At 35.2% G+C, this 27361-nt stretch overlaps 1 protein-coding gene across 1 annotated transcript in view; it reads left to right on the top strand.

Annotated features, from left to right (window-relative positions):
* The window catches only part of DHX36 (DEAH-box helicase 36), a 51022-nt gene that overhangs the window by 19908 nt on the left and 3753 nt on the right, over positions 1 to 27361 (top strand). The window contains exons 10-24 of the mRNA XM_047098888.1: positions 2922 to 3062; positions 3304 to 3406; positions 3997 to 4084; positions 7239 to 7294; positions 8700 to 8764; positions 9677 to 9820; positions 11696 to 11813; positions 12467 to 12565; positions 16715 to 16888; positions 17056 to 17142; positions 18395 to 18478; positions 21446 to 21545; positions 21639 to 21729; positions 26200 to 26320; positions 27202 to 27354. Coding sequence (XP_046954844.1) covers positions 2922 to 3062; positions 3304 to 3406; positions 3997 to 4084; positions 7239 to 7294; positions 8700 to 8764; positions 9677 to 9820; positions 11696 to 11813; positions 12467 to 12565; positions 16715 to 16888; positions 17056 to 17142; positions 18395 to 18478; positions 21446 to 21545; positions 21639 to 21729; positions 26200 to 26320; positions 27202 to 27354 — 1624 coding nt within the window. The remainder of the gene's footprint in view (positions 1 to 2921; positions 3063 to 3303; positions 3407 to 3996; positions 4085 to 7238; positions 7295 to 8699; positions 8765 to 9676; positions 9821 to 11695; positions 11814 to 12466; positions 12566 to 16714; positions 16889 to 17055; positions 17143 to 18394; positions 18479 to 21445; positions 21546 to 21638; positions 21730 to 26199; positions 26321 to 27201; positions 27355 to 27361) is intronic.

Below are 27361 nucleotides of genomic sequence, written 5' to 3'. Positions count from 1 at the left end.
TAAGGTTGTTATTATCTCTTCCGTGCTAGTAGTTCCTCTTCTGGTACTGTCTTCACTCTCACATATATGTGAGAGTGCCATGTATTTTCCTACAGAATCTGGTTATGTGAGCTTTCTCCTCCTTGTCAAGCCTCCTGAAATTTTTCTTTAAAAACTTGTTTAAGGACCTTTATGTTTGTCATGACCTATAGCAGAATACCTCAACTAGTATACCCAAATTATTGATCCCTTCAACACTCTGGCCATTAGCTACTAACAGCCTTCTCCGAGGGGATATACCAATTAATATTTGAATTTCTTGTTGAGGGAAGGGCTGGGAAAACACAGCCCATAGGATCAGGTTCCTGTTCCCTAGTTAGTTATCCCAAAGCTCTGTACAATCTGGCTCTATCCTTTTTTTCTAGTCTTATGTGTCTCCTGGCGTACCTATGCTAAATGTACCATTCCCTAATATGCCAGCCAGTGCCCTTTCATTCACGATTTTGTGCTTTGTTACATGCTATGTTGTCCTTTTAGACACCTTCTCCACCCTTTATGTATAAACTTAATTATGTAAGAACAAATTCCAACTTCACTGTCTGTTAAGCTTTTTCTTATCCCTCTCACAGAGCGGGTTGCTTTCTCATCAACCTGTAGCAGGTTTATCATATCTCTTACAATACTTACCTTATTGTCAGGTACTTCACCTTTATATTTACCTCTTGCAATAGATTTCAGATTTGTCCAAGGTCAAGCATTTTGTCCTGTTCATCTCTATAACTAGAGTACAGCACAGTGCCTGGCCTATAGTAAACATGCGAATAAATATATGGACAGATATGGAAACTCTTGTGTTTTAAGATTCCACAGCTTACTTGTTAAGTGAGAAAACGGTAGTGATGGTGGGAAGGTGAAAACAAAGATCCTACAGTCGGTTGTACATGGAGAAAAGTCTGTTCAATTTTTTGGGTGGATATTTAAACAGATTTTTATGAAACTTCATGCCTGCCCTGTGCATTAGGGTCTGATCATAAAACAAGGAAAGACTTGGTACCTATCCTCAGAGCTTAAATGTAGACAGACATAGAAGCTGTCCTGTAAAGTATGACTGACCCATTCTGGAAGAAGTAAAGAATGTATTGGGAATGAGGTTATATAGCAGGGATAGACTGGGCAAGTGAGGAAAGTAGTGAAATTCAGGGTAGGAAAAAGGGAAGTGTGTATATCAGAGAGGGTAGAACATAACTAAAAGTGAGAGAGGGTATCTTAATCGTCTGTGCTCTGGTTTTGTCATCAGTAAGCTTTATTATGCATTCTCTCTTCAGTTCCACTTTGCACCATTCCTCTCACTTCCTACTGTGGCACGTTTACCAATTATTTTCTAGTAACAGGTGACAGTAGTGCAAGTAAAGTTTGAGGGAACAGTAAGCTAAAATTATTTAATGATGAATTGCTTTCTTAAGCTCCGTAGAAGGCAGGGAATGTTCAGGGAACTGTAACTAAAGAGTCTCGGAAGCAAAAGAAGGGTGTATGTGCCCTTGTCATCCCCTAGTCAGCCCTAAGAGGGGAGTTGAAGGAAGGTGATCCCTCGACAGAAGTTTTCAGGTGAAGCCCCCATCTGTCCCTTCCCAGAAGAAGACCTGAACTGAAGGGAAGGAAACAGGGTGAAGATGATATGGAGGGTTGTCATTGGGCGCTTGGCCGGGGAGGGGGGGGTTGAAGCTTACCTCTGTTTTTTGGAATTGCTGGGAAGGGAGCCAACTGTGGGTCCATCCTGCTGACTAGGACTAATCTCTGTCTCAGGTTGCCCTACCTCAAGTTGATGCCTCTATATGTATCGAAGACTTAGGGGAATCCTGGGTCACAGGTACTGAATAGGGAAGGGGTTAACACTTTTTGGGTGTCTACTATGTGTCAGGCACTGTGCTTTATCTTACTGCATTTTTCTTTTATTCTCCTGCCAATACTGTACAAGTATTATAATAAATAGGCAAACCGAAGGGCAGAGGTTTATATCTTGTCCAAGGTTACACAGGTAGTCAGTGGCAGAGCACGGACATCAGTCCAGTTCTGTCTGACTCTAAAGCCCATGGTCCAGACCCCCCTTTTCCATCTAGATGCTCTCCCTAGGTGAATTCCCAGGGGCTTTGGGGTCAAAGTGTAGTTTCACTTTTCTTTGTCTCCTCCCACCCCCATGCCTTTCAAACCATTTAAGTTAGGTGGCATTCTTAGGCAGATGCGCCCTCTGTTTTTAGCAGTCACTAATGGCGTGGTGGAGTCATGGCATATAGTATTGGATTGACACATAGGAGACTTGAATACAGATTCTGGCTCTGCCATTTGGCTCTGACTGTAAGACTGAGCAGAATTAAATAGTTCTCAAGCATGAGTGGGTCTGTAGGTCCATAGATAAATTTCCTGAATTTCCTGGGGCACTAATTCAAATTCCTAGATTAGCAGACCCCAACCAGACCTACGGAGTCCAAATCACAAGGGATAGGACTCAGGATTCTGTATTTTATAAGCTCTCTGGGATTCTTATGTGCACTCAGGTTTGGAAACCTATATATTCAAAATCTGAGTCTTGTACTAGGCATTTATTATTTTATATGTGATATTTATATTTACATTAAATGTTAACTTTTTAGAGCAAACTTAAATTACTTCTACTTACTGTAGAATTAATTTTTTTATTTTGACTGCTAATGATCTAAAGTTTTATGTACTTTGGTAGAGAAAAATGATTTTTATATAAAATGTTGGATTTTATATATTAATGAACAGCTACTAATAAACTATTAAGTAGCATTCACTAGAAAGCATAATGAAATGTTCTTTAAAATCCTCTTTAAAACCCGAAAGTAAAAAGTCACAGATATTTGCTAAAACCAGAGAGTTTGCAAACGGTTTAAGCTATTTAAGAATTTTTTTATGTATTTTAGATATGTTCCAGAACAAAAAGAACACAGGTCCCAGTTTAAGAGGGGTTTCATGCAAGGGCATGTAAACAGACAAGAAAAAGAAGAAAAAGAAGCAATCTATAAAGAACGCTGGCCAGATTATGTAAGGGAACTGCGAAAAAGGTACGTGTTTTTTGCTTGTTTTTAATCTAATTTGAGAGCACAGAGGCTAAATGACTAAAACAAAAAAGCAGAGATTGTCTTCTTGAATTTGTTTCTAACTATTGTTATCCCAGTAATAATTCTGTATGTTAATTGTGTTTTCCCATTTGCTGATTGAATTAATTTTAAGATTTTAAGATAACAGGTTGAACCTTAGGAAACTTGATCAGGTATTTCATGACTTCCTATTTAACTTTGATAGGTATTCTGCAAGTACTGTAGATGTTCTGGAAATGATTGATGATGATAAAGTTGATCTGAATTTGATTGCTGCCCTTATCCGACACATTGTTTTGGAAGAAGAGGTTAGTTTTTTGTTTGTTTCTTGGTGATGTAATTTTAATTTCATTAATATATCAAGACCCTGAGAAAAGAAGAATAATTTTTTAAATGCTTTTTACAAGTAGCATATGGAAGAAATTGTTTTGACACTAGAGATAAGAATCTCAGAATACCAAAATTGAGGCATTTGATCTATTTGAAGAAAAGACTAAACAAATGAAATATCTGCGTTGTAAATCCTATTTTTAAAGAGTGAGCTTCAAGATGACTAGGTGGTTCAGTCAGTTAAGCATCCAACTCTTGATTTGAGCTCACGTCATGATCTCACAGTTTGTGAGATTGAGTCCTACATGGGGCTCCACACTGGCAGCACAGAACCTCTTTGGGCTTTGAGAGAACTCTCTCCCTCTTTCTCTGCCCCTCCCTCACTTGCTTTCTCTCTCTCTCTCTCTCTCTCTCTCTCTCAAAATAAACATTAAAAAGAGTGAGCTTCTATTCTTTAGTTATAATCAGTAAATAAAACTTCTGAAGCTAGTTTAAGTGTGCACAGAAGTTTACATTTAGTGTGTTTGGTTACGTGATACTTTGTAATGGTTATTTCCCCTCCATATAGGATGGTGCGATACTGGTCTTCCTACCAGGCTGGGACAATATCAGCACTTTACATGATCTCTTGATGTCACAAGTGATGTTTAAATCAGGTATTATGGAAATGCATTTTATTACAATTCTAAGAATAGTACTTAAATCATATGCAGCATGTTTTTTTTTCTTTTATTTGAAGAAGCGTTGCTTAGTCTAAGGCTGCCTCACTGTAGGAACTTGGTGGTCTTAAGCCCAGGTTGGGTTTTTTCAAAAGTTGGATCTCTTTCTCTCTTTTTTAAAAATAAAGTTCTAGGTCAGAAGATGAAGGTGGTAGGTATATGGTGAAGTTCTTTATTTTGGTATTATGAGAATATTTTACTTCTTTCTCTAAATTTGCCCAATAATATTGAGCCCTTAAAGTTAAGATGTTGGTACTTGCGTTTGTTTTTTCACTCACTGCTGCATTTAATTGGGCAGAAAAGAAGGTTGAATTTATCCCTTAGCCCAGCGTTTCTCAGTTCTGAATATACAAGTCACCAGAGGTGCTTCTGTAAAATTCAGATACTCAGACCCCATCCTCACCCCAAATCTGAGAATGTGACTTGAACGTCTGTAGTTTTAAAAAATTCTATAGGTGCTTCCAACGCTTAAATAGCATGTTTAAGAGACATAATCTCTTATGTCTCAGAAATATATGGTACCATTTTTCTCCTATAAAATGCAGCCAGAGCATTTTCAGGAATAATTATTAACTTCCAGTCAGTAAAATACAAAGCAAATTCTATTTAGTATTGTATAATTCTAATTATATTTTCTAAACTTAATCTCTTGAAGTGCTTTTGACACATTTTATTTTTACAAGACACTAAAAATGTTTTGATCTAAATGTATTGACTGAAATAGTAAAGCAGTATTTTTCATTCTTTGTTAAATCCCATTGTAGTAATGTCCTCAAAACATTCTCTATAATTAAAATTATTTACTGTTCTCTAGCTGGAAAATGTTTTTATCTGATTATCAGGGCTTCTCTGTAATGAAATAACTACTTTCAGTGATAACTTTTGTCTGTAGAAAAAGTGTAGTTGTGATTAAACTATGCAATTGAATTATTTTTTTTAAACAACTAGGATTCTTTTTTTGGCCGAACCTTCTAACGTTGGTCTCTCCCACCCCCCAAAAAAACACTACTGTGTGATCTACTTTTAGTTTTAAAAAATGTGAGTATGTGTGGGGCACTGAGCTGGCTCAGTCAGTAAAGCATGCAGCTCTTGATCTCAGGGTCGTGAGTTCAAGCCCCATGTTGGGTGTAGAGTTTACTTCAAATAAAAAATGTTGAGTATGTGTATATATTTACCAGGAAAAATACAAGGAAGATCTACCAAAATGTAACACTACAATTACATGCTGTGATATTGGTTATTATAATTGACTTTATTAATTTTCTAATTCTCAAGGAAGGAGGTATTAATTTATACTTTTACCACCTGCTCAATTCTTTTTAAAAAGAAATCTTTCCAAAGTTTAACAAGAATGTTTTTTCTCAAGTTATAGTTTTAAAAGTTAGCCTTAATAATTGGCTGTACTCTGTTGACCATGTTAAAATGGGCAAAAAAATTGGTCTAACTCTATACTGACTAAAGGTGAATTTTGAAACTCAATTTATCGAATGCTTATCAACTTATTTTTTTCTTCTCATAAGAGTATAGACTTTGTTCCTACTGACTACTGTAGTTGTGCAATATCAGCAGTCTAAACTCTTTTTACCCCAATTATGTTACCTTTAACAGAATTGTTTTTACTTTCATTGTTTTACCTGGCTACTGATTTTTTTAACTTGTAATGAAACATTTAAACTTAGAGAAAACTAGAGAATCATATAGTGAACAACATATACCAATGACTTCAATGCAGCAATTATTTTTGTGATCTAGTTTTTTCCTTTTTAAAATAAATTGCGGCTGTCATATTATCTCTCAAAATATATGCATCTCTAAAAATGTACTTTTCTATATAATATATAACCATAGTACCATTTTTATATCTAATTCTTAACATCATCTAATAATCCAGTCTATAATCAGATTTTCCCATTTTCCCCCAAAAGTGTCTTTCACAGCTACTAGTTCAAATTACAGAAAATTGTAAGCCAGATAAGTCTTTTATTCCACATAATCACTTTCATATCCCCCTTACCTTCCCCATGATAATGATTTGTGGAAAAGACTAAGCTAGGTCCACCTACCTAGACTTTCTAGATTTGTCTGAATCTGAGTCTTCATAATATCATCATTTGATCCTTTCTTACCTATACTTAAAAAATGGAAGTTACATCTTAAGGCCTAATCCAACTCAAAGTAAATTATTTTTGGCCTGAGTATTGATCGAGTTAATGCATTTCATATTGTGTTACAGAGACAAGTAATTCAGAGCAATCTTTTAGCAATATCAATTGCTTGACAGCTTTTTACTACCTTTTAAGATTTGTAACCCTTATCAGAGGATTTGGGGAGTATCATATTTCCTTTGAATAACAATAGTTTTTGGCAGGGGGAATACAATTATCTTGAGTCATCTCGATACTTGCTAGAGATTTAAGTCTTTAAGTTGGGTTGCATTTTTTTTGTAATCATAGCTAAACTTGAAGTTTACCCTTGCTTCCTTAACATTCCCTTATTTCCATCACTAATAACTACACCAAACTTTCTCCCTATTGTCTAGTAATCACGAATGGGTTGAACTATTTCATTTTGAAACTTAAAAAGTAGGAATGTGATTTTACATTTCTAACAAAATTATATTTAAAAATGTGGGTCACTTTACCAGTGCTGTTTCATTATTTTTTTAACATAAAAGTGGACATGGGAATTTCATTAAAGTGCTCTAAAAATTCACTTATTATCTATATGATTAAAATAGTGAGGATCACCCAAAGTCTATAAACTTATATTCATATTAGAGCGAATTTTTTGGTGTTCAGTTAACTGATGGGAATAGAACTAATGATGTTTTCTAGCATAATTTGAAAAGATTGTTCCTAACTTTTAAGCATTCTTTAGGAATTTGGGGAATATGTTTATCAATGTGAAATAAATTGACAGAATAAAATGTCAGTAAGAACTTAACTGGAGCACTAAGAAAACAAGAAAATAAAAAGAATAAAGTTTCTCCGATTATACATAGTAATATAAATTAAGAATTATGTGCTTAACTAATCTGGAGCTTTTCTGCAACTGTTTATCTTAAAGTTTACTTTTCTTTTTTAATTTTCAGACAGGTTTATTATTATACCCTTACATTCACTGATGCCTACGGTTAACCAGACACAGGTATGTTGTTAAATTTATTCATCCTCTGTCTTTCAGATTGAGGCAAGCTTCAGATTAAGGACTGCTTATTATCTTTTATTTTCTTTTATTTTTTTTGAAGGTGCATTTTCAAGTAGTAATCCATATAAAAATCACTTCTTTAAGAACTTTGCAAATGAGTCTTCAGGGGATAATTGCACAAAAACTCTAGTAACTGAGTGTAATTAACAAATTAGTTTTGTCAGCATTAGGGAAAAGTTTATAGACTGGTTTCACCAGTAACTTGTTTGGGTTGCAGTTATTTATGACATACTACAGCTTGATGTTTGAGATTTTGATTTAACAGAATTAATGTATTTGTAGGTATGAGATTTCCTGTTTTATCAATAATATATTATTATGGTTTTGAATGTTTTGTCTCTTGTCAGGTTCAGGCATGTCCCTCGTTAGGATCAACACTGCATTCTCAAAGACAAGATAGTTTTCTGGACTGCAGTGTTTGTAGGCCCTGATAAAAGGAGATGGCTCAGAAGAAAGTCTGTCTCTCTCTCTCGTACTTTTTCCCCTCCTTTTGTGAGAAAAATCTCAAGACATTTCTTACTGAGGCTCTTTTAATATCTTTTCTGCCGATTCTTTAATCCTGAGTAAGCCTCAGCCAACCCAATTAGAGTGCATACCTAAGTGAAGACAAGGGGTGAAGGACTCTTAGTTCCAAAGACCAGACAGAAGAGTACTTCCACTCTGACACTCTAATTGTAAACTGTGTATTCCTTTTCTAGAAATTATATGACCACATTAGAAATTATATTTTCTGTTGATTACCTTTGATGTAAATGAAGAGATAAATGTATGTATTTCTTTGCATTATAGCCAGGTGGTACTTGACCACAAGTTTTCCTTTTACTCAGGTGGCTTTGTGAAGGACACCATTGAAGATTTTTTTTTTTTTTTTTTTTAGTTTGACTTCAAAAACTTGTATGTAGTGGTACAGCCCACTGCTATCCATTCTGAGTTTGGCATCTGCCTGGGTGGTTGGTGTCCCTTACCCATAGAGTTTTGGATCATTCGTAATTTTTATTGTTAAACTGAACTCTCTCTCTCTCAAGAGTTTGATACACAAAAAAACATTTTGCTTTACAGTTCTTGTTAAAAAACATTCTGTAAATTTAAGTAATCCTATTTCATTTGAAATTTAGTTTGTGATAGGGTTCATTCTAAAATCTGGGAGATTTTGTTTGGTTTAACGAAAATGATGGTTTAATTGAAAATGATGTGTATCTATAAGTATGTGTACAAATGTTAGATGCATATGTGAAGGAATGAATGCAATGTTGAAAAGGAACAGTATCTGAAGTAATTCTGATTGGAAGAATGATGTCTTAGAAATTAATGTGCTTTTGAGGTTTTGATGTATTGATTCTTACAGGTATTTAAAAGAACTCCTCCTGGTGTTCGGAAAATAGTAATTGCTACCAATATTGCAGAGACTAGGTAAAAATTGTTTTAAGTATCAACTACTGATGATTATGAGTTTTGAGCCCCATAAATTAGCATACCTTATACACTTCTCTCTCTAAAAGATACTTCATAATGTCTTTAAAGTTAATTTAGTCATGGTGTTGGGCAGAGGCTTTTGTTTGCTTTCTAATCCTATAATGGATTAGCCTTTCTAAGTGTTTTTTAAAAAGCCTTCTTGGGGTGCCTGGTGGCTCAGTTGGTTAAGCGTCCAACTTCAGCCCAAGTCATGATCTCACAGTTGGTGAGTTTGAGCCCTGCAATGGGCTCTGTGCTGACAGCTCAGAGCCTGGAGACTACCTCAAATTCTGTGTCTCCCTCTCCGTCTCTCTCTGCACCTCCCCTGCTTGCACAGTGACTCTGTCTCAAAAATAAACATTAAAAAAAAACCTTCTTAAGGAATCTTAAGGAATCATGGGAGTTGAGGTCAATTTTGGTTTTGCCTTTTTCTGGTTGGGGGTCGTATTGTTTGGTAATTAGTTATAAATAGCCTTAAAATTTCTTATATTCCTTTGGAAGCATTAATATGTCTGTATACTCATTGAAACAGATTTTTCTGTGGAAGCTGATATTAAACCATGTGGGAACTTGGGACCACAGAGCTAGGTACAAAAGTCATCAAGCAAGCTATGAAGTTTGACTATGGGCAAATAAAAATTCCTCATGTCATCTGCAGAATTGACTGCCACTACAGCTCCTGATGCTGCCTGCCCAACAAGGGGCTTGATCCCTGTAATGTTGGTGAATGTGGGAACAGTGGTGAAAATCCCTAACTGCAAAATCAATATGACTAATTAAAAATGTTTTGAAGTCCCTATCTCTAGTCCTGTTAGAGGTTATGTGCTTTTAATGTATTTTTAATATTTCATACATCTGTTTTCCAAACAGCATTACCATAGATGATGTAGTTTATGTAATAGATGGAGGAAAAATAAAAGAGACACACTTTGACACACAAAACAACATCAGTACCATGTCTGCTGAGTGGGTTAGTAAAGCTAATGCCAAACAAAGGAAAGGTCGAGCTGGAAGGTAAGATGGAACCTTTGTCTGTAAGTTGTTTTAATCATAGTTTCTTTGGAAAAATATCTGCCAAGTTTTCTATTTTTAATTTTTCAGTCTAGTTAATTAAAATTAATATTCTTTGTTAATTATTCTATTTAATTGTTTCCATTTTTTAAAAAGCATGAATTACTAATCATAACTAGTAATATTTGAATGTCATGTTATCTCCTAAACACTTTGTATATAATAACTTGCTTAATCTTCACAACAATGCTAGGAACTAGGTTATTGCCCCCATTTTAAGGGTATGGAAATTAAGGTATAAAGAAATTAAAAGTTAAACAGTTGTGTAAGTAGCAGAGTCAGGACTTGAACTCGGGCAGTCTGGCTCCAGTCTGGGCTCCTAACCCTGTACTTTACATCTATACTGGTTTTTCACTATTAGTTACCAATGAAAACACAAGGAAGTTTTCTCATTGATATGGGGGTAGCATAAGAAATAATATCTCTATCTTAATGGTAGAAAGAGTGATTTGCCTTTAACACAAGTAATTGCACTTATTCATTTTAATACATACTTCCTAGAAGTTTTACACCCTTATTCATATGAGTGGTAGAATCATGTCTGAAGTTGTAGAAGAGAGTTTTTCTTTTGCCTCCTACAGGTAGTACGAAAAAATTTCCATTAATCTTCAGATAACTGGCGTAGGTAAGGAAAGGAGAGTTAGATAATTTCAGCAATACTTTGTTTTACATTTGTAGGTAGTAAAGCTCTGTATCTTGCTATAATCTTTGCAGATTATCCCACTGCAATTTGTAGGCCGTTTATTAGATTATGCAGTTGCTGCTCTTGAGCTGAAGTGATAGCTTATTCTAAGAATAATCTCTAAGACTGAGGTTTTCTCATGAAGACTTAATACCACTGGATACTAATTCAAGTAGTATTCACCATTGTGGTACACTTTTTTATATGAATAGTAAACATACTAGCCTTAGGTTTGATCCATAAAACGGTTCTAGAAATAAAGTAAACGAAGTATTATGTTTCATCTAAATTTTCATTTGCAGTAGCTTGATAGAAGTTAACTATGGAATTACAGTGGTTTAATTCAAATGAAAAATAGCCCCTTGTAGGGTCCACAGATATAAATTCCTTTAGCAAAGCCTGATTTGATTAATAATTACTTTGAAGGCCAGATCAAACTATATTATATGGTCCTCAGTGGAAGCATTCTTCGTTTTTACAGGCATGTTATATTAATAGATGATGGGTCTTTGTATACTTGTGACAGAAATAGCTAAGAATTTTAGAATTTATTTTTATTCCTATAGAAAACGGGCCTCCCCCTCCTTTAGCAGCAAGAGCCCATAGGAATATTTATTCTGTTTGAAAATATATGAATACCCTCACTTCTACATGTCTGTCCTTAACACTGTCCATTTATATCACTAAAGAAAAATTCAGCAACTAAAACATTTCCAAAATCCCTCTGAGAGCTCACTAAATAGCACATACTTAAAAGATTTTAAATAATATAGACAGGTTAACATAATGCTAGGATTATTACATAAAATGCTCACAAGGCATATAGAGGGTAAACCTCAGTAAAAAGTTATTAAGCACAGCATTCTGGAATCTGTAAGTTAGTAAAAAGGAACCAAATTATTGGTGCGGGGAGGAAATCATCTCTTTCTTAAAACTAGAACATAGGGATAATGGATCTAGATAATGTTACTCAGATACATGGGGAGAAGGAATGTATGATTAATAAAAATGAAATATTAAGTTAGTTATGGTGTAGTTCATATGATACAGATATTGGCTATTTTCCCTGCCTGCTATTTTCTCTGGAGTTCTAAAAAGTCATTGGTAATGTTCCTTTTATTTATTTATTTTTTAAGAGTGCAGCCTGGTCATTGCTATCATCTATATAATGGTCTTAGAGCAAGCCTTCTGGATGACTATCAACTGCCAGAAATTTTGAGAACTCCTCTGGAAGAGCTTTGTTTACAAATAAAGGTAAATTAGGTGGGAGAGTTAAGAAACTAAATGGAGAGTGGGGTTCTAATTTTCAACATTTGTATAGAAGAAAGTAGTATATTAATCTGTGAAGAATTGTTATCGTGAGTGTGTGTGTGTGTGTGTGTGTGTGTGTGTGTGTGTGTGTGTGTTTTAGTAAACTGTCTTTAAACTTCCTTCAAATGTTTATTAAACACATTTTATCATGTACTGCTCTAGGATCATGCTGCCTGTGTTTGAATCCTAACTCCCCTGACAAGCTAGTGGCAAGTTATTTAAATAAAGCTTATATAGAATTCTTTAGAACATTGCCTGGCATGTAGTGAGTAAGTGTTCAATAAATAAATATTAGCTACATGTACTGTTACTACATCTTAAGGTGCTATCTGTCTGATAAATCACTCACCATTTTTTGGCATTTTATATGTATTTTGATAGAAACAACCTTTTTATTTTGAAAATGATCGGTAAATTAACCTATTTGTTGAGATTTTAACCAGATACTTTTCTCATTAATATAAAGCTGGTGGGTGATAGTAGTAATGTGAAAATCATGTATAAGTTTGATGCTTTATTAATTGACTGACACAGGCATGACTAAACTGTTAATGTCAGTATATGATATATGTTTAATTATATTTGTCTTCCCCCAGATTTTAAGGCTAGGTGGAATTGCTTATTTTCTGAGTAGGTTAATGGATCCACCATCAGATGAAGCAGTGTCACTCTCCATAAAACACCTGATGGAACTGGTAAATTTTATTTTATTTTTCAAAATGTTAAGTTAGATTTATAATGTTAGAGCACGTAAGCCACCTGATTAAAAAATTTACTCTCATTACTATGAAGTAGATCAATGAATACAGTGCCAAATTTGATTTACTCTTTGGCTTGGTATATGAAACGTGAATTAGAAAGTTATAAAATGATACCTTTGTGATGGTCTTATTATTCTGGGTCCTTTCCACACAATTTTTTTCATTGTAGGCTTGTTTTAAAACTAGATAAAATTTTGGGGGCGCCTGGGTGGCTCATTCGGTTAAGCGTCCGACTTCAGCCTAGGTCATGATCTCGCTGTTCTGGATTTCAAGCCCCGCATTGTTCTCTGTGCTGACAGCTCGGAGCCTGGAGTCTGTTTCAGGTTTTGTGTCTCCCTCCCTCTCTCTGTCTCTGCCCCTTCCCCACTCATACTTTATCTGTCTCTCTCAAAAATAAACATAAAAAAAAAAAACTAGATAAAATTTTATATCTTTCAGTTTACTGGTCTTTGTCTTAATTTGCATTCTTCAGATGAATTTGGATGGTTTCTTAGATTCTTCTGATTACCATAATGTTTTCAGAGCTTTTCTCAAATCCAAGTAATTTAATGACTGGACATCTTATGAAGGCAGTTCTTGTATTTTTGGAAGAATACTAATGAGCTTTATATCCCCCTGCCTGACATTTTGGTCTTAATTTTTTTTTTTTGTTTTGTTCTGCTTTAGTTTCTTTCTGTGACATCATTGTTTTGAGAAACTAGTTTCAGTGACTTAACAAGTGACTACTTAGTTGGTAGCCATCCCTGCACAAGACCATATTGAGAAGAGTCACAGGACTGGCTATGAATTAGTACCCAGAGTGAGGAGAAGGGCGCTGTGAGGTAATGCTCAGAGAAGAGAAAAAGTGGTTCAAGCTGTCCTCTCCAATAAGGCAGCCACTGGTCACATGTGACTATTTAAATTTGAATTTTGAAGTAAATTACAAATTCAGCATCTCTAGTCACATTGCACATAGAACATTTTTGTCATTGCTAAAATTCTGTTGATTCGTGTGGGGTTAGAGGTTTCTGAAGATGTACTTTATATATTTCATTTTTATTTAAGCCATTTATACAGGTAATTTTGAGAATTTGACCTACATCAGAACACTGTAGTAGCTTTTAATGTGAGTTATTTAAATGAAAAAGCATTGTTAATTATCTGTCTTTGTTGGAATTTGTATTAGGTTTAGTGAGGTTCCTGGTACTTTAGGAAGTAGTACAGTTTTACTGCTGACCTGTCTTCCCACCTAGGCTTTTATCTAGTAAAATAGAGCTTTGCTGCTATTTCGTCTAATAGAATAGAGCTAGGTGGCAATCAGAGAATCAACTTACTGTTGATGGTAGAGATGGATGACCAGTGAACAGTTGGACTCTGAAGCCCAAGTGGGTGGCTTCTTCTCTCCCAACTGAATTTAAGAGCCAGTCTTTACTTAGCCGTTTGCTTGAAACGGCCATGCAAATCCTTCTCCATCATGAAAAGGCCAGCAAATCCTTCTCCCAGCAGTAGATTCCAAAGCTTTTTTAAAGTTTTTATTTAAATTCCAGTTAAAATACAGTGTAGTATTAGTTTCAGGTGTACCGTATAGTGATTTGATGCTTCCTTAAGACACCCAGTGCTCATCACAAGTGCATTCCTTATCGCCATCACCTGTTTAACCCATCTCCCCACCCATCTCCCCTCTGGTAACCATCTGTTCTCTGTAATTAAGAGTCTGTTTCTTGGTTTGCCTCTCTGGGATTTTTTGTTTTTCTTTTTCTTTTTCTTTTTCTTTTTCTGTATGCTCTTTGGTTTCTTAAATTTTATGTATGAGTTAAATTATTAGGTGTTTGTCTTTCTCTGAATGACTTATTTCACTTAGCATGATGCTCCATCCACATCTTTGGAAATGTCAAGATTTCATTCTTTTTTATAGTTGAGTAATATTCCATTATATATATATATATCCATTATATATATATATCCATGCCACATCTTCTTTATCCATTCATCAGTTGGTGGACATTTGGGCTGCTTTTATAGTTTAACTATTGTAGACAGTGCTGCTGTAAACATTTGGGGTGCATGTATCCCTTTGAATTGGTATTTTTGTATTCTTGGAGCGAATACCTGGTAGTGCAGTTGCTGGATTGTAAGGTAATTCTATTTCTAACTTTTTGAAGAATGGTCATGCTGTTTTCCACAGTGGATACACCAGTTTGGGTTCCCACCAACAGTGCATCATTAGGGTTCCCCTTTCTCCACATCTTCGCCAACACCTTTTGTTTCTTGTGTTGATTTTAGCCATTCTGATAGGCATGAGGTGATATCTCATTGTGGTTTCTATTTGTATTTCCCTAATGACAAGTGATGAGCATCTTTTCATGTGTCTGTTAGCCATCTATATTTTTTGGAAAAATGTCTGTTCATGTCTTCTGCCCATTTTTAATCAGATTATTCATTTTTAGGGTGTTGAGTTTTATAAGTTCTTTATATATTTTGAATACTAACCCTCTATCAGATATGTCATTTCCAGATATTTTCTCCCATTCTGTAGGTTGCTTTTTAGTTTTGTTGATGGTTGGTTGGGGAAGGGGCAGAGAATCCCAAGCAGACTCCTTGCTGTCAGTGCAGACCCAAGCACAGGGCTCCCATTTTGCAAACCGAAATCATGAGATCATGACTTGAATTGAAATCAGGAGTCAGACACTTAACCCATTAAGCCACCTAGGGGCCCTATAAATAGTTCTGTTTATCCCTTTCCAATCATCTAGGACCCATAGTACAATCTTGAGCAGAAGTGTTATGATAGTGTACATTCTTGTGTTCTTTTTCTCAGAGGGAACGCTGTCAACAATTTGTTGAGTGTATTTGTTGAAGATTTTTTTCATGGAAACTGTCAAATTAAGGAAGTTTCTGATTTACTAAAAGATTTTTATTGTGCATGGATAATTGATTTTGTCTAATCCCTTTTCTGCCTCTCATGAGATTATGATGTGGGTTTTTTCTTGTTTAATTTGCTGTGTATTGGATTACATTGATTTTTTTTTCAAATGTTAAACCAACTTTCATTCCTGAAACAAATCTAACTTGCTGGGATTCAATTTGCCTTTTTTTTTTTTTTTTTTTTTTCCTCCCTGTGGTTTCTTATGCATAAGTTTATTTAGTAGTTTTCCTTTCTCCAAATGTCCCTCTCCAGTTTGTTACCAAGATTATGCCAGGTACAAAAAAACAAGTAGGGAGCATTATATATTTTTTTTGTTTTTCTGTTCTCTGAAAGAATTTTTTGTAAGATTAAGGTTATTTCCACCATAAATGTTTAGTAGAAGTCTTTTCTGATGGGATACATACGGGTTATGGTTTTTATTTTTTGTTGATATCTTTTTGTGTACCTAGTTATTTTAATTGTGTACTGGACATTGCATTTATAGTGCTCTTTGTAGATAAAAATTTGAAACCTAAGATGATGATAACTTTCTCCAGCAAAGATTTGTGTTGCTTCTGCCAGGAAAAGAAGCACCAGTTCTGGGCTCACCTCCCTGGACTTCTGTTATTCTCCAAATTCTATACTTATAATTTTTATACTTCTTTTTTAACTCCTCAGTGTCTTCAAGCAGCTTTCCTAACTATATTCAGTGGGACAATTGGACCAAATTACCTAGGTAATCAGAGCAGTAGCCCACCCCCAGTTTTCAGTGTTCTGGATATGCCCATTATTTCTTGCCTTCCTGTCTGATGTCTCTTAAACTACCAGAATCAAAGCTTTGCATTATATATTTCAAATATATAATAGTTGTTTCTTTCTTTGTTTTATTTTGTCCCACAACACCAGGGGGTGATTTTATTTGATTGAAAGTTTGCTAATGTGGTATTTCTCTTATTTCTCTCCTAACATTTAGAGTAGGGCCAGGTTGTGGATATTTTATTTGTCTGTTTTAATGTAAGTTTCTAACCTTTGCTGACTTCAGAAATTCTGTTTTGGTGAAGAAAACAGCATCGAACGATATTAAAGCATTTGGGTCTAAGAGTGAGAACTCTCCTGTTGTTTATTTTAAAGCAAACTAAAATAGCTTTGAATAGGATGCTTTACAGTGTTGATTTTAAACATAAATCCGTGCTTTACAGAATGCTTTGGATAAACAAGAAGAATTGACACCCCTTGGAGTCCACTTAGCACGATTACCAGTTGAGCCACACATTGGAAAAATGATTCTTTTTGGAGCTCTTTTCTGTTGTTTAGACCCAGTACTCACCATTGCTGCTAGTCTCAGCTTCAAAGATCCCTTTGTCATTCCATTGGTAAGAAAGATACAGATAAAAGGCTAAGCGTTTTTATATTCACAGAATAGTTTTCGTTGAGATCCATTTTTCAGCATTTTATTTGAATGCCTTTCTCACTTGACCATCAGGGCAATTTAAGTGGCCTTCATCTATTTTTTCTTTTTTTTTTTTTCTTCTTTCTTAAGGGCAAAGAAAAGATTGCAGATGCAAGAAGAAAAGAATTGGCAAAAGATACCAAAAGTGACCATCTGACAGTTGTGAATGCATTTGAGGTAAAAAATGACTTGTTCTGGATTGTGACAGTTCATTCAAGTGAAAAGCTGATAATAGACGTACTCACTTTTTAAAATGTGTATATTTAATAGGTATCAGGAATAAATTGCTGAGTGTTTAAAATTAGGTGAACATTTAAAAAACATTGCACATGATATATTTTTTTTTTTAATTTTTTTTTTTTCCACATTTATTTATTTTTGGGACAGAGAGAGACAGAGCATGAACGGGGGAGGGGCAGAGAGAGAGGGAGACACAGAATCGGAAACAGGCTCCAGGCTCTGAGCCATCAGCCCAGAGCCTGACGTGGGGCTCGAACTCACCGCGAGATCGTGACCTGGCTGAAGTCGGACGCCCAACCGACTGTGCCACCCAGGCGCCCCTGTATTTGTGTTTTGATAACAGTAGAACAAATTAACAGTTTATCTTAAAAATCTATTTTATATTCATTTATATCTTTGTGTTGACATTCGTAAAAGATGGTCTTAGTCTGTTTATTAATAAACTATAACTTATTCAGATTTAACATTTTGATGAGTATGCTAATCATGCACATTAGAGAGACCGTTTCTCCTCCCAAAAGTCAAGCTTATGTGAGAAATACATTTATCATCCATATTTGCAAAATTTAAATAAATGTAATTAGGTTTTTAGAGATAGTATCTTTTTACTGTAGCTCTAGATTCATTTTTATACCACATATTATGGGAAAGTTTATGTATTTTTTTTCTTTGAGCTCATCCAGTATTAACTTTTCTTTTTCCCCATCTTCCCTTGTCTGTGTATATAACTTCATATATATACATATATATATATATATGTATACATATATATATATGTGTATATGTATATGTGTATGTGTATATATATATATGTATACATATATATATATATATGTATATTCCAATACAGTAGCATTAGAATTTGTTCAGCAGAGTGTTCTTTTTTATTAATACCTAATATATATGATGGCATTTTGTATAAAATACACAGTATATTGTTATATAACTTGTACTTGTTTGTATGAAGAAAGGTCTGGAAATTCATTAGTGGGTATATCTTAACAACTAGAATCATGGGGAGTGCTTTTTTTTTTAATAGTATGTGAATTTCAAAATTCTTTGAGTAGTTTATAAAGAAGATGAAGTATTGGTAGAAGAGGAAGTTATTACCAAAATAAAGATAAACTAGCAAGAATCTTTGCTTTGATGAACAATATTAATAGTTTTCTTTAATTTCTTTGCCCCATAGGGCTGGGAAGATGCTAGACGACGTGGTTTCAGATATGAAAAAGACTATTGCTGGGAATATTTTTTGTCTTCAAACACATTGCAGGTAATGGTGAATGTTTTGAAATGATTCCCAAATATGTTTATATGTATCCATTTTGTATAGTTAGATCTTCAGCAAAAAAGTTAATGGTGTGAGTTTGTTATATGAAGTTAAATGATTATACAAAATAATAGAAGGAATCTTTATTAAGTAAATCAACTGCAACAAAACAAAGGTATATAATATAATAAACATAAAGGTGGCTAATGGCTAAGAAAAGAAACAAGATTCCAGAGTACAGCAGGAAAATGTAGTAAAGCTTGGGTACTCTTTGCCCCCACCTTCTAGTTGCTGTTTTGGTGATTCAGCCTGAAAATGCTCACTGATACTCCTAAAATCTATTTTAAAATAATAAACAGTATCTTTACCTTAACTTTTGGGTAGGTTATCTTTAATAAGAAAACACTGGAAAGGAGGACTTTGTGAACCAGAGATCGTAAATAAACAGGACAGATAGACATCAGACATAACGACTACACTGAATTGGAGAAGTGTAAGATTAGGAATTCCTCACATTCCCCTGTTACATGTACATTCCAGTGATATGGCAGGAACCTTGGTACTGGACATTTAACAAATGTACAAGGGGGTAAAAGAATCAAGAATCTAGCATGTCTAGCAAATCTAATAAAAGCTGTGCAAACATTAACAAAATGAAATATGACAGTTCTCAAAGTTAAAACAATCAATGTCAAAAAAGAATAGATTACAGCATATCTCAACAGAAAATACTGTACAACTGCTTCATAGTAAATAACAGTTTAGGAAGAATATGAATTCAATAAAACAAAGATAAGAAAATAAACCAATAATAGAGTGGATGAAAAGACTGCTGACCTAAGAAGACACATTGATGACCAAAAGAATTACAGGGAACAAAGTGGATATCCCAGTAAACGATTGATATAGAAGAAAGAGTCTAGGTAATCACAGTTTGTAGATGCAGCCACAAAAGAAAAAATTGAAAACAAAAGTAAAAAGCTTCTAGACAGGAAGACAGGACTGATCCATCATAAAGATAATAGGTGTCTCTCCATAGAAAATTCAGGTGTAATTATGACTATGTATTCAGAGATATGTGCAAGAACATTTCCTTCAATAGAGAAAATAAAATGAACTACATGTTTGAAAAGATTACTGAATCCAAGGGTTGAGAATATTCTATCCAGTCAAGATATTAATTCACCTATAAAGACAGAGGACAGGCATTCAAGAATGCATTTGAAATACTACACCCATGAGCTGTTCTTGAAAAAGAGACATTGAATGGCTGTCTACTAAGAGATAAAAAGAATTTCAGAAATGGAGAGTACCTATTAAATCAATGAGTGTTGTGTGTGGATATTATTTAAATATAGAACAAATACAAAACAGTATTGGGAATTAAAGATACAGAATAGAATAGAGTAGAATAGTTATTATTCTGAACAGTATAAAATAATGGTAATAAAAAAACCAGGACATGGTCTAGAGTGTCAGAGTCACGTAGTTCACAAAAGGGATATAGACTTAAGACCAACTTTACGTTTCATAATCTCTTATTTTAAGCTTAAAGGATCCTTTATTATCTTTTGTGATTGTGAAAATTTAAGATTCATCAGTTTAATTTTTATTTCTATTTAACTTTTTAAAATTGAACTCAAATTATCCAGCACCCCCAAAAAATTGAACTCAAATTAATTTTAATACTCATATTAAAATAGCTTTTATTGGGGCGCCTGGGTGGCGCAGTCGGTTAAGCGTCCGACTTCAGCCAGGTCACGATCTCGTGCTCCGTGAGTTCGAGCCCCGCGTCGGGCTCTGGGCTGATGGCTCAGAGCCTGGAGCCTGTTTCCGATTCTGTGTCTCCCTTTCTCTCTGCCCCTCCCCCGTTCATGCTCTGTCTCTCTCTGTCCCAAAAATAAATAAACGTTGAAAAAAAAAATTAAAAAAAATAAATAAAATAGCTTTTATACATTATCCCATTGTTAGGATAGCATTTCTGTCTAACTCTTCTGTCAGTATATATGTGTAAATGTCTGCAGTATTATTTAGTTAGTTAATGGTTACTTCTGACTAAACTGAGTTAGGGAAATTTCATTTGTACTTCCTGTATTACTTGTGTGCTTTATAATGAGCCATGCATCATTTTTATTCAAATTAGGATTCTTCTTCAAAACAAAACAAAAAAACAGACATTAAGCCTTTGTGCCAGTATGTAACAGCAGTTAATTCTCAGTAGTAGAACTATGGATGTAGTAGAAATATATGGATGTTGATTATTTTATTTATGCTTTTCTGTTTTTTGGGGGTTTTGTTTGTTTTCAAAATATGGGGTGGAGAACCATTTTTTAAATTATGTTAATGCATCTTCAGCAGAATGGAGCAATACTTAAAACATCAGGGGTTATTCCTTAATAGCAGGCAAAACTTTTCTGTTAAAAAATCAGATAATATTTTAGGCTTATAGGCCATATGGTCTCTGTTAGAGCCACTCACTTCTGTTATTATAGTGTAAAAGTAACCATAAATAATAGCTGAGCGAGTGTGACTTTGTTTCAGTAAAACTTTACTGACAAAAACAGGTGTTAGTAAATTTTGTAGGTTGCCAGCCTCTGCTCTAAAACATCACATTTTTGGGGCGCCTGGGTGGCGCAGTCGGTTAAGCGTCCGACTTCAGCCAGGTCACGATCTCGCGGTCCGTGAGTTCGAGCCCCGCGTCAGGCTCTGGGCTGATGGCTGGGAGCCTGGAGCCTGTTTCCAATTCTGTGTCTCCCTCTCTCTCTGCCCCTCCCCCGTTCATGCTCTGTCTCTCTCTCTGTCCCAAAAATAAATAAACGTTGAAAAAAAAAAATTAAAACATCACATTTTTGCAAGTGTCTTATAAAGCAAGGAAAACTTACAGCTATTTATATGAGTATATGTTGTATGGCCCCTATAAAAATCTGTATGAAAGGTATTCAAGTTCTGTTTGTTACCATTGCTCCCTAGATGCTGCATAACATGAAAGGACAGTTTGCTGAGCATCTTCTTGGAGCTGGATTTGTAAGCAGTAGAAATCCTAAAGATCCAAAATCTAATATAAATTCAGGTAAAGAAGAAAATGCAGTGTAAATAGCTTGCTTTTTGCATTGTTTGTTGTATCTGTATTTTAATTTTTTTCCCCTCTACCTACTCCCAATAGATAATGAGAAGATAATTAAAGCTGTCATCTGTGCTGGTTTATATCCTAAAGTTGCTAAAATCCGACTAAATTTGGGTAAAAAAAGAAAAATGTAAGCATTGAAGATTATTATGAATTATTTCTCATTGTCTCCTTCAGCTTTTGAAATCCTCTTTATGGCAGCAGAGCTTATATTTTAAACTTTTTCTTCTTTATATTTGGGCCATGTTCTTGTTCTTTACTTTTGATCTAAATTGAAGAGAATGCAGGGGCACCTGGGTGGCTCAGTCAGTTAAGCATCTGACTTTGGCTCAGGTCATTATCTCACAGTTTGTCAGTTCAAGCCCCATGTCGGGCTCTGTGCTGACAGCTCAGAGGCTGGAACCTGCTTGGGATTCTGTGTCTCCGTCTCTCTGTTCCTACCCTGCTTGCACTCTCTCTCTCTCTCAAGAATAAAAAATAAAGATTAAAAAAAATAATAAATTTAAGAGAATGCAAACTATTTAACACAGGCATCACTTTCCCTCATAGCACTTACCTGGAGTCAGCTCTCCCATCACTCATTATTCACAAAGAACGTTAATGAAATATAATACTAGGGTAAATATTAGGAAAGTAAGCCAGCTATTAAAAAAAAAAGTGCAGAGGCATCTGGGTGGCTCGGTCGGCTAAGTGTCCTACTTCTGCTCAGGTCATGATGTCATAGTTGGTGAGTTCAAACCCCACGTCAGGTTCTCTGCTGACAGCTCAGAGCCTGGAGCCTGCTTTGGATTCTGTGTCTCCCTCTCTCTACCCCTCCCCTGATTGTGTTCTCTCTCTCTCTCTCTGTTTCTCTCAAAAATAAACATTTAAAAACAGTGCATGGATGGATATTACCTAGAGAAGACTTTTTTAGGATTTCTTCTCTTCTAAGACACATAATTTTCTAATTTACCTCTTTGATGAAAATTGTGGTGATTTCACTGTTTTAGGTAATAAGGTATAACTTTTAAATATATGTACAAATAATTAGCCTCAGGAATAATTGGAGACTGCAAGGCATATTTTTTGCCTAGCAAATAAGTTCATTCTAGTGAGGAAACAGCAACTCTAAGTCACAGATGTGTAGTAGTGGTAGTAGTGTGTGAATGAAGACACATTAGACTCTTGTGTCATGTCATTAAGAGAGTCCCTAGCCAGTGGATTCATACGTGAATATGTTAATTTGAGCATTGTGTCCTAAGGAAGTAATTCCAAATGTTTTTTAAAAAGGTGTATTGTAAAGAACATAGGTGTCCAAAAAAAAAAGTGGGGAAATTATTTGATATTATCATATTATAATGGCATTTAAGCTCATATAAATAAGGCATATAAAACAGTTACTGTACAATAACAAAATAAACTGACATTAAATGAAAAAGTTTGGATATCCTATGATGATAAACATGAAAAAATACAAGATCTCAAAGACAGATTAAAGTGCAGACATTGTTTTAGGGCAGTGCTTCTCAACTGGGGTGACTTTACCTGCCAAGGGACATTTTATTTGACAGTGACATTTGAGGTAGTTCCAGCTGGGGCAGTACTACTAGCATCTAGTAGATAGAGGCCAGAGATGCTATTAAACCTTTAATATCCAGGACAGCCTCCATGACAAGGATTACTCAGTTTAATATGTCAAATATGCAGAGTTTGAAAAACCTTATTGTCACATAGGCAGTTATGGATAACATGAATTTTAATCATTGTAACTGGATTATCTACACTTTAAGTGAACCAGGTACTTTTTTGATATCATTACTTTGTCAGTTTTTTAAAATATCCATTCTTGTCTTTACAGATAGCTTAACAGAGAGACTCTGAAATACATTTTATAAATTTCTCTGCCATCCTATGAAGGATTTACGGAAAAAAATGTAGTTCTGTTTGTATCGGTGCTTTATTTTGGTCTAGACCAGGGATCAGCCAATTTTAGCATGCTTGGCCAAAATCTTGTTGGTATAAATTTTTATTGGAACAGCCACACCTCTTCGTTTACATGTTGTCTGTGTCTGCTTTCCTGCTTTGTCAGCAGACTTGAGTAGCTGTGATGGAGCTCATCTGGCTTACAAAGCCTAAAATATTTTGTGTGTGGTCCTGTACAGAAAAAGTTTGCCAACCCCTGCTGCTTTCATGATGTAGGGTTATAGGGTGGCATTGGTTAAATAGGCTGTGGTGAGGAAGAATAATTTCTGATTTTATTCTAAGGACTCATGACTGTGATTTATGAATTTGGTTAGAAGTATTATGAGTTCCTAGAACCATGGAAAGATACTCTTAAAAACAAATAGGAAGGATTAATGGATTAAGAGCTTTTATGTTGTCATTTAATACAGGCAATTACCATTGATTGTTTCAAAAGAAACTGTTAGACATCACCATGTTGAATAATATTGATTAAAGACTCGTGTATTTTGAGGTAAAACTTTTATGACTATCAAAGAAAAGACCCTGGAAATTGAAAGACTGACTAGAGCTATGTCAGAATACCTTTATTCCTTTGCAGTGCAGAAGCATGAAGATAAAAAGCTTCTGCATTGCAAAGGAAACAGTCAACAAAACTAAAAGGCAACCGACAGAATGGGAAAAGATACTTGCAAATAACATACCAGACAAAGGGCTAGTATCCAAAATCTATAAAGAACTTACCAAACTCCACACGCAAAAAACAATCCAGTGAAGAAATGGGCAGAAAACATGAATTAGACACTTCTCTAAAGAAGACATCCAGATGGCCAACAGGCACATGAAAAGATGCTCAACGTCCCTCCTCATCAGGGAAATCCAAATCAAAACCACACTGAGATACCACCTCACGCCAGTCAGAGTGGCTAAAATGAACAAATCAGGAGACTATAGATGGCTGGAGAGGATGTGGAGAGATGGGAACCCTTTTGCGCTGTTGGTGGGAATGCAGAGTGGTGCAGCCACTCTGGAAAACAGTGTGGAGTTTCCTCAGAAAATTAAAAAATAGATCTACCCTATGACCCAGCAATACACTGCTAAGAATTTACCCAAGGGATACAGGAGTGCTGATGCATAGGGACACTTGTACCCCGATGTTTATAGCAGCACTTTAAACAATAGCCAAATTATGGAAAGAGCCTAAACGTCCATCAGCTGATGAATGGATAAAGAAATTGTGGTTTATATACACAATGGAATACTGCTTGGCAATGAGAAAGAATGAAATATGGCCTTTTGTAGCAACGTGGATGGAATTGGGAGAGTGTTATGCTAAGTGAAATAAGTCATACAGAGAAAGACAGATACCATATGTTTTCACTCTTATGTGGATCCTGAGAAACTTAACAGAAACCCATGGGGGAGGGGAAGGAAAAAAAAAAAAGAGGTCAAAGTGGAAGAGAGCCAAAGCATAAGAGACTCTTAAAAACTGAGAACAAACTGAGGGTTGATGGGGGGTGGGAGGGAGGGGAGGGTGGGTGATGGGTATTGAGGAGGGCACCTGTGGGATGAGCACTGAGTGTTGTATGGAAACCAATTTGACAATAAATTTCATATTTAAAAAAAATACATTTATTCCAAGTATTCCCATTCTGAAATTGGGGGATTTGAATGAATAAGAAACCATTGATAACATGTTAGGATAGGTTTTTAAAAATAAGTTGTAGCTAAAATCCCTTTTAAAGAAAATTCTTAATTTTTTATTTTATATTCGTCTGGGTGTGTAACCTATGAAATTATTTTTTAAAAATGTTTATTTTGAGAGAGTGAGAGAGGATGCACGCTCGCACACAAGTAGAGGGAAAGGCAAGGAGAGAATCCCACACAGGCTCCATAGTGTCAGCATAGAGCCCAACTCAGCACTCAATCCCATAAACATGAGGTCATGACCTGAGCTGAGATCCTTATTAAAAGTTAGATGCTTGGGGCGCCTGGGTGGCGCAGTCGGTTAAGCGTCTGACTTCAGCCAGGTCACGATCTCGCGGTCCGGGAGTTCGAGCCCCGCGTCAGGCTCTGGGCTGATGGCTCGGAGCCTGGAGCCTGTTTCCAATTCTGTGTCTCCCTCTCTCTCTGCCCCTCCCCCGTTCATGCTCTGTCTCTCTCTGTCCCAAAAATAAATGTTGAAAAAAAAAAAAATTTAAAAAAAAAAAAAAAAAGTTAGATGCTTAACCGACTGAGCCACCCAGGGTCCCCATAATTGTTCATTTTACAAAGTTATTTTGGAAATTAAAGGTATTGTCAGTATTGTGATTGATGGTAAAATGTATACACTATTCTCTTGGTCTGAATACCTTAGAATTATTTCAGATATTTATTTTATTCTTAGTTTTTTAGTAGTATAGTGTGAATAACAGAATTAAGGGATATTTCCTCACCTAAGATGTTCAGTAATTACACCTGCGAGAAAAGAGTTTGTCATGTGGTTATTCATATTTAACTGATATTTTTCCATGTTTGTTAAAATTCTGTTCACAAATACAAATCTGTAAATTTATGTAACAAAAAGTTAACTCACCTGTGGAATTTTTTTTTAGATTCTGGGATTGGTTTGGATCTCCTAGAATTTGTCTTACAAATTGCATTTTAACTTTTTTTAAAGGGTCAAAGTTTACACAAAAACTGATGGACTAGTTGCTATTCATCCTAAATCTGTTAATGTGGAGCAAACAGAATTTCACTACAACTGGCTTATCTATCACCTGAAGATGAGAACAAGTAGTGTAAGTGAATATTTAACATAATCATGCACCTCGAACATCGATCTTTTTTTACAGTTGCGTATTTCTCACAATTAGGAACAAAATTTGTTCTCTTCTGAAAATTTTTCTTCTGACATGAATTAAGGCTTTTCCTTTTTAATGTTTATTTATATATTTTGAGAGAGAGAAAATGCATGCGTGGGGGAGGGGCAGAGAGATAGAGAATCCCAAGTATGCTCAGCCCTGTCATTGTGAGCCTGCCAGGAGGTGGTGGCTGTGGGGTGTGGAAGGACTCAATCCCATGAACTGTTGAGATCATGACCTGAGCTGGACATTTAAGTGACTGAGCCACCCAGGCGCCCTGAATTATAACTCTTTGAAGAAAATAATCTATATTTTTAATGTGCAGCAGGTCTATCACGATGGATCTTTGTATTTTATTTAATTGGGACAGTTACTTGCTTTGCATAGTTTTCCTTCAGAGCCTGTTTTGAATAAATACTGGCATTCTTGGGTATGGGGGTTTACACCATACAAAGAATTTTGCTGATATTTCAATGTATCAAGTATTGGTCAGAACATTGAGTGAGATTCTGTTTATATATAGATAAAAATAATTTCAGATACGTTAGTGTTTTCATTGTGTCACTCAGGAAATATTTTTTTTAAAGAACAGTGCTATTTGAATTGAAACAAATATAAAACTGTGTTCTCTGGATTAATGAAGACTGGCTAGTTTAAAATGATACATTCTCAAAATTAGTTTCAGTAATCACACTAGCAGGATAACACCTGATTTAGAAGGAAAGCACTAATATCATTAGTACTGGTGGCAGTGAATTAATGTGGCAATAATCTTTCAGACTCCTGAGCATTTTAGTTTGCTTTAATTCTCATTACAGATATACTTGTATGACTGCACAGAGGTTTCCCCATACTGTCTCTTGTTCTTTGGAGGTGATATTTCCATCCAGAAGGATAATGATCAGGAAACTATTGCCGTAGATGAATGGATTGTCTTTCAGTCTCCAGCAAGAATTGCCCATCTTGTTAAGGTGACTG

The sequence above is a fragment of the Lynx rufus genome, unplaced genomic scaffold (genome assembly GCF_022079265.1).
Source record: "Lynx rufus isolate CCGP_SWC_20201006 ecotype Redwood Valley unplaced genomic scaffold, mLynRuf1.p SCAF_5, whole genome shotgun sequence".
NCBI lineage: Eukaryota > Metazoa > Chordata > Mammalia > Carnivora > Felidae > Lynx > Lynx rufus.
The sequence above is the reverse complement of the archived record's forward strand: the minus strand, read 5'-3'. Positions and strand labels throughout refer to the sequence as shown.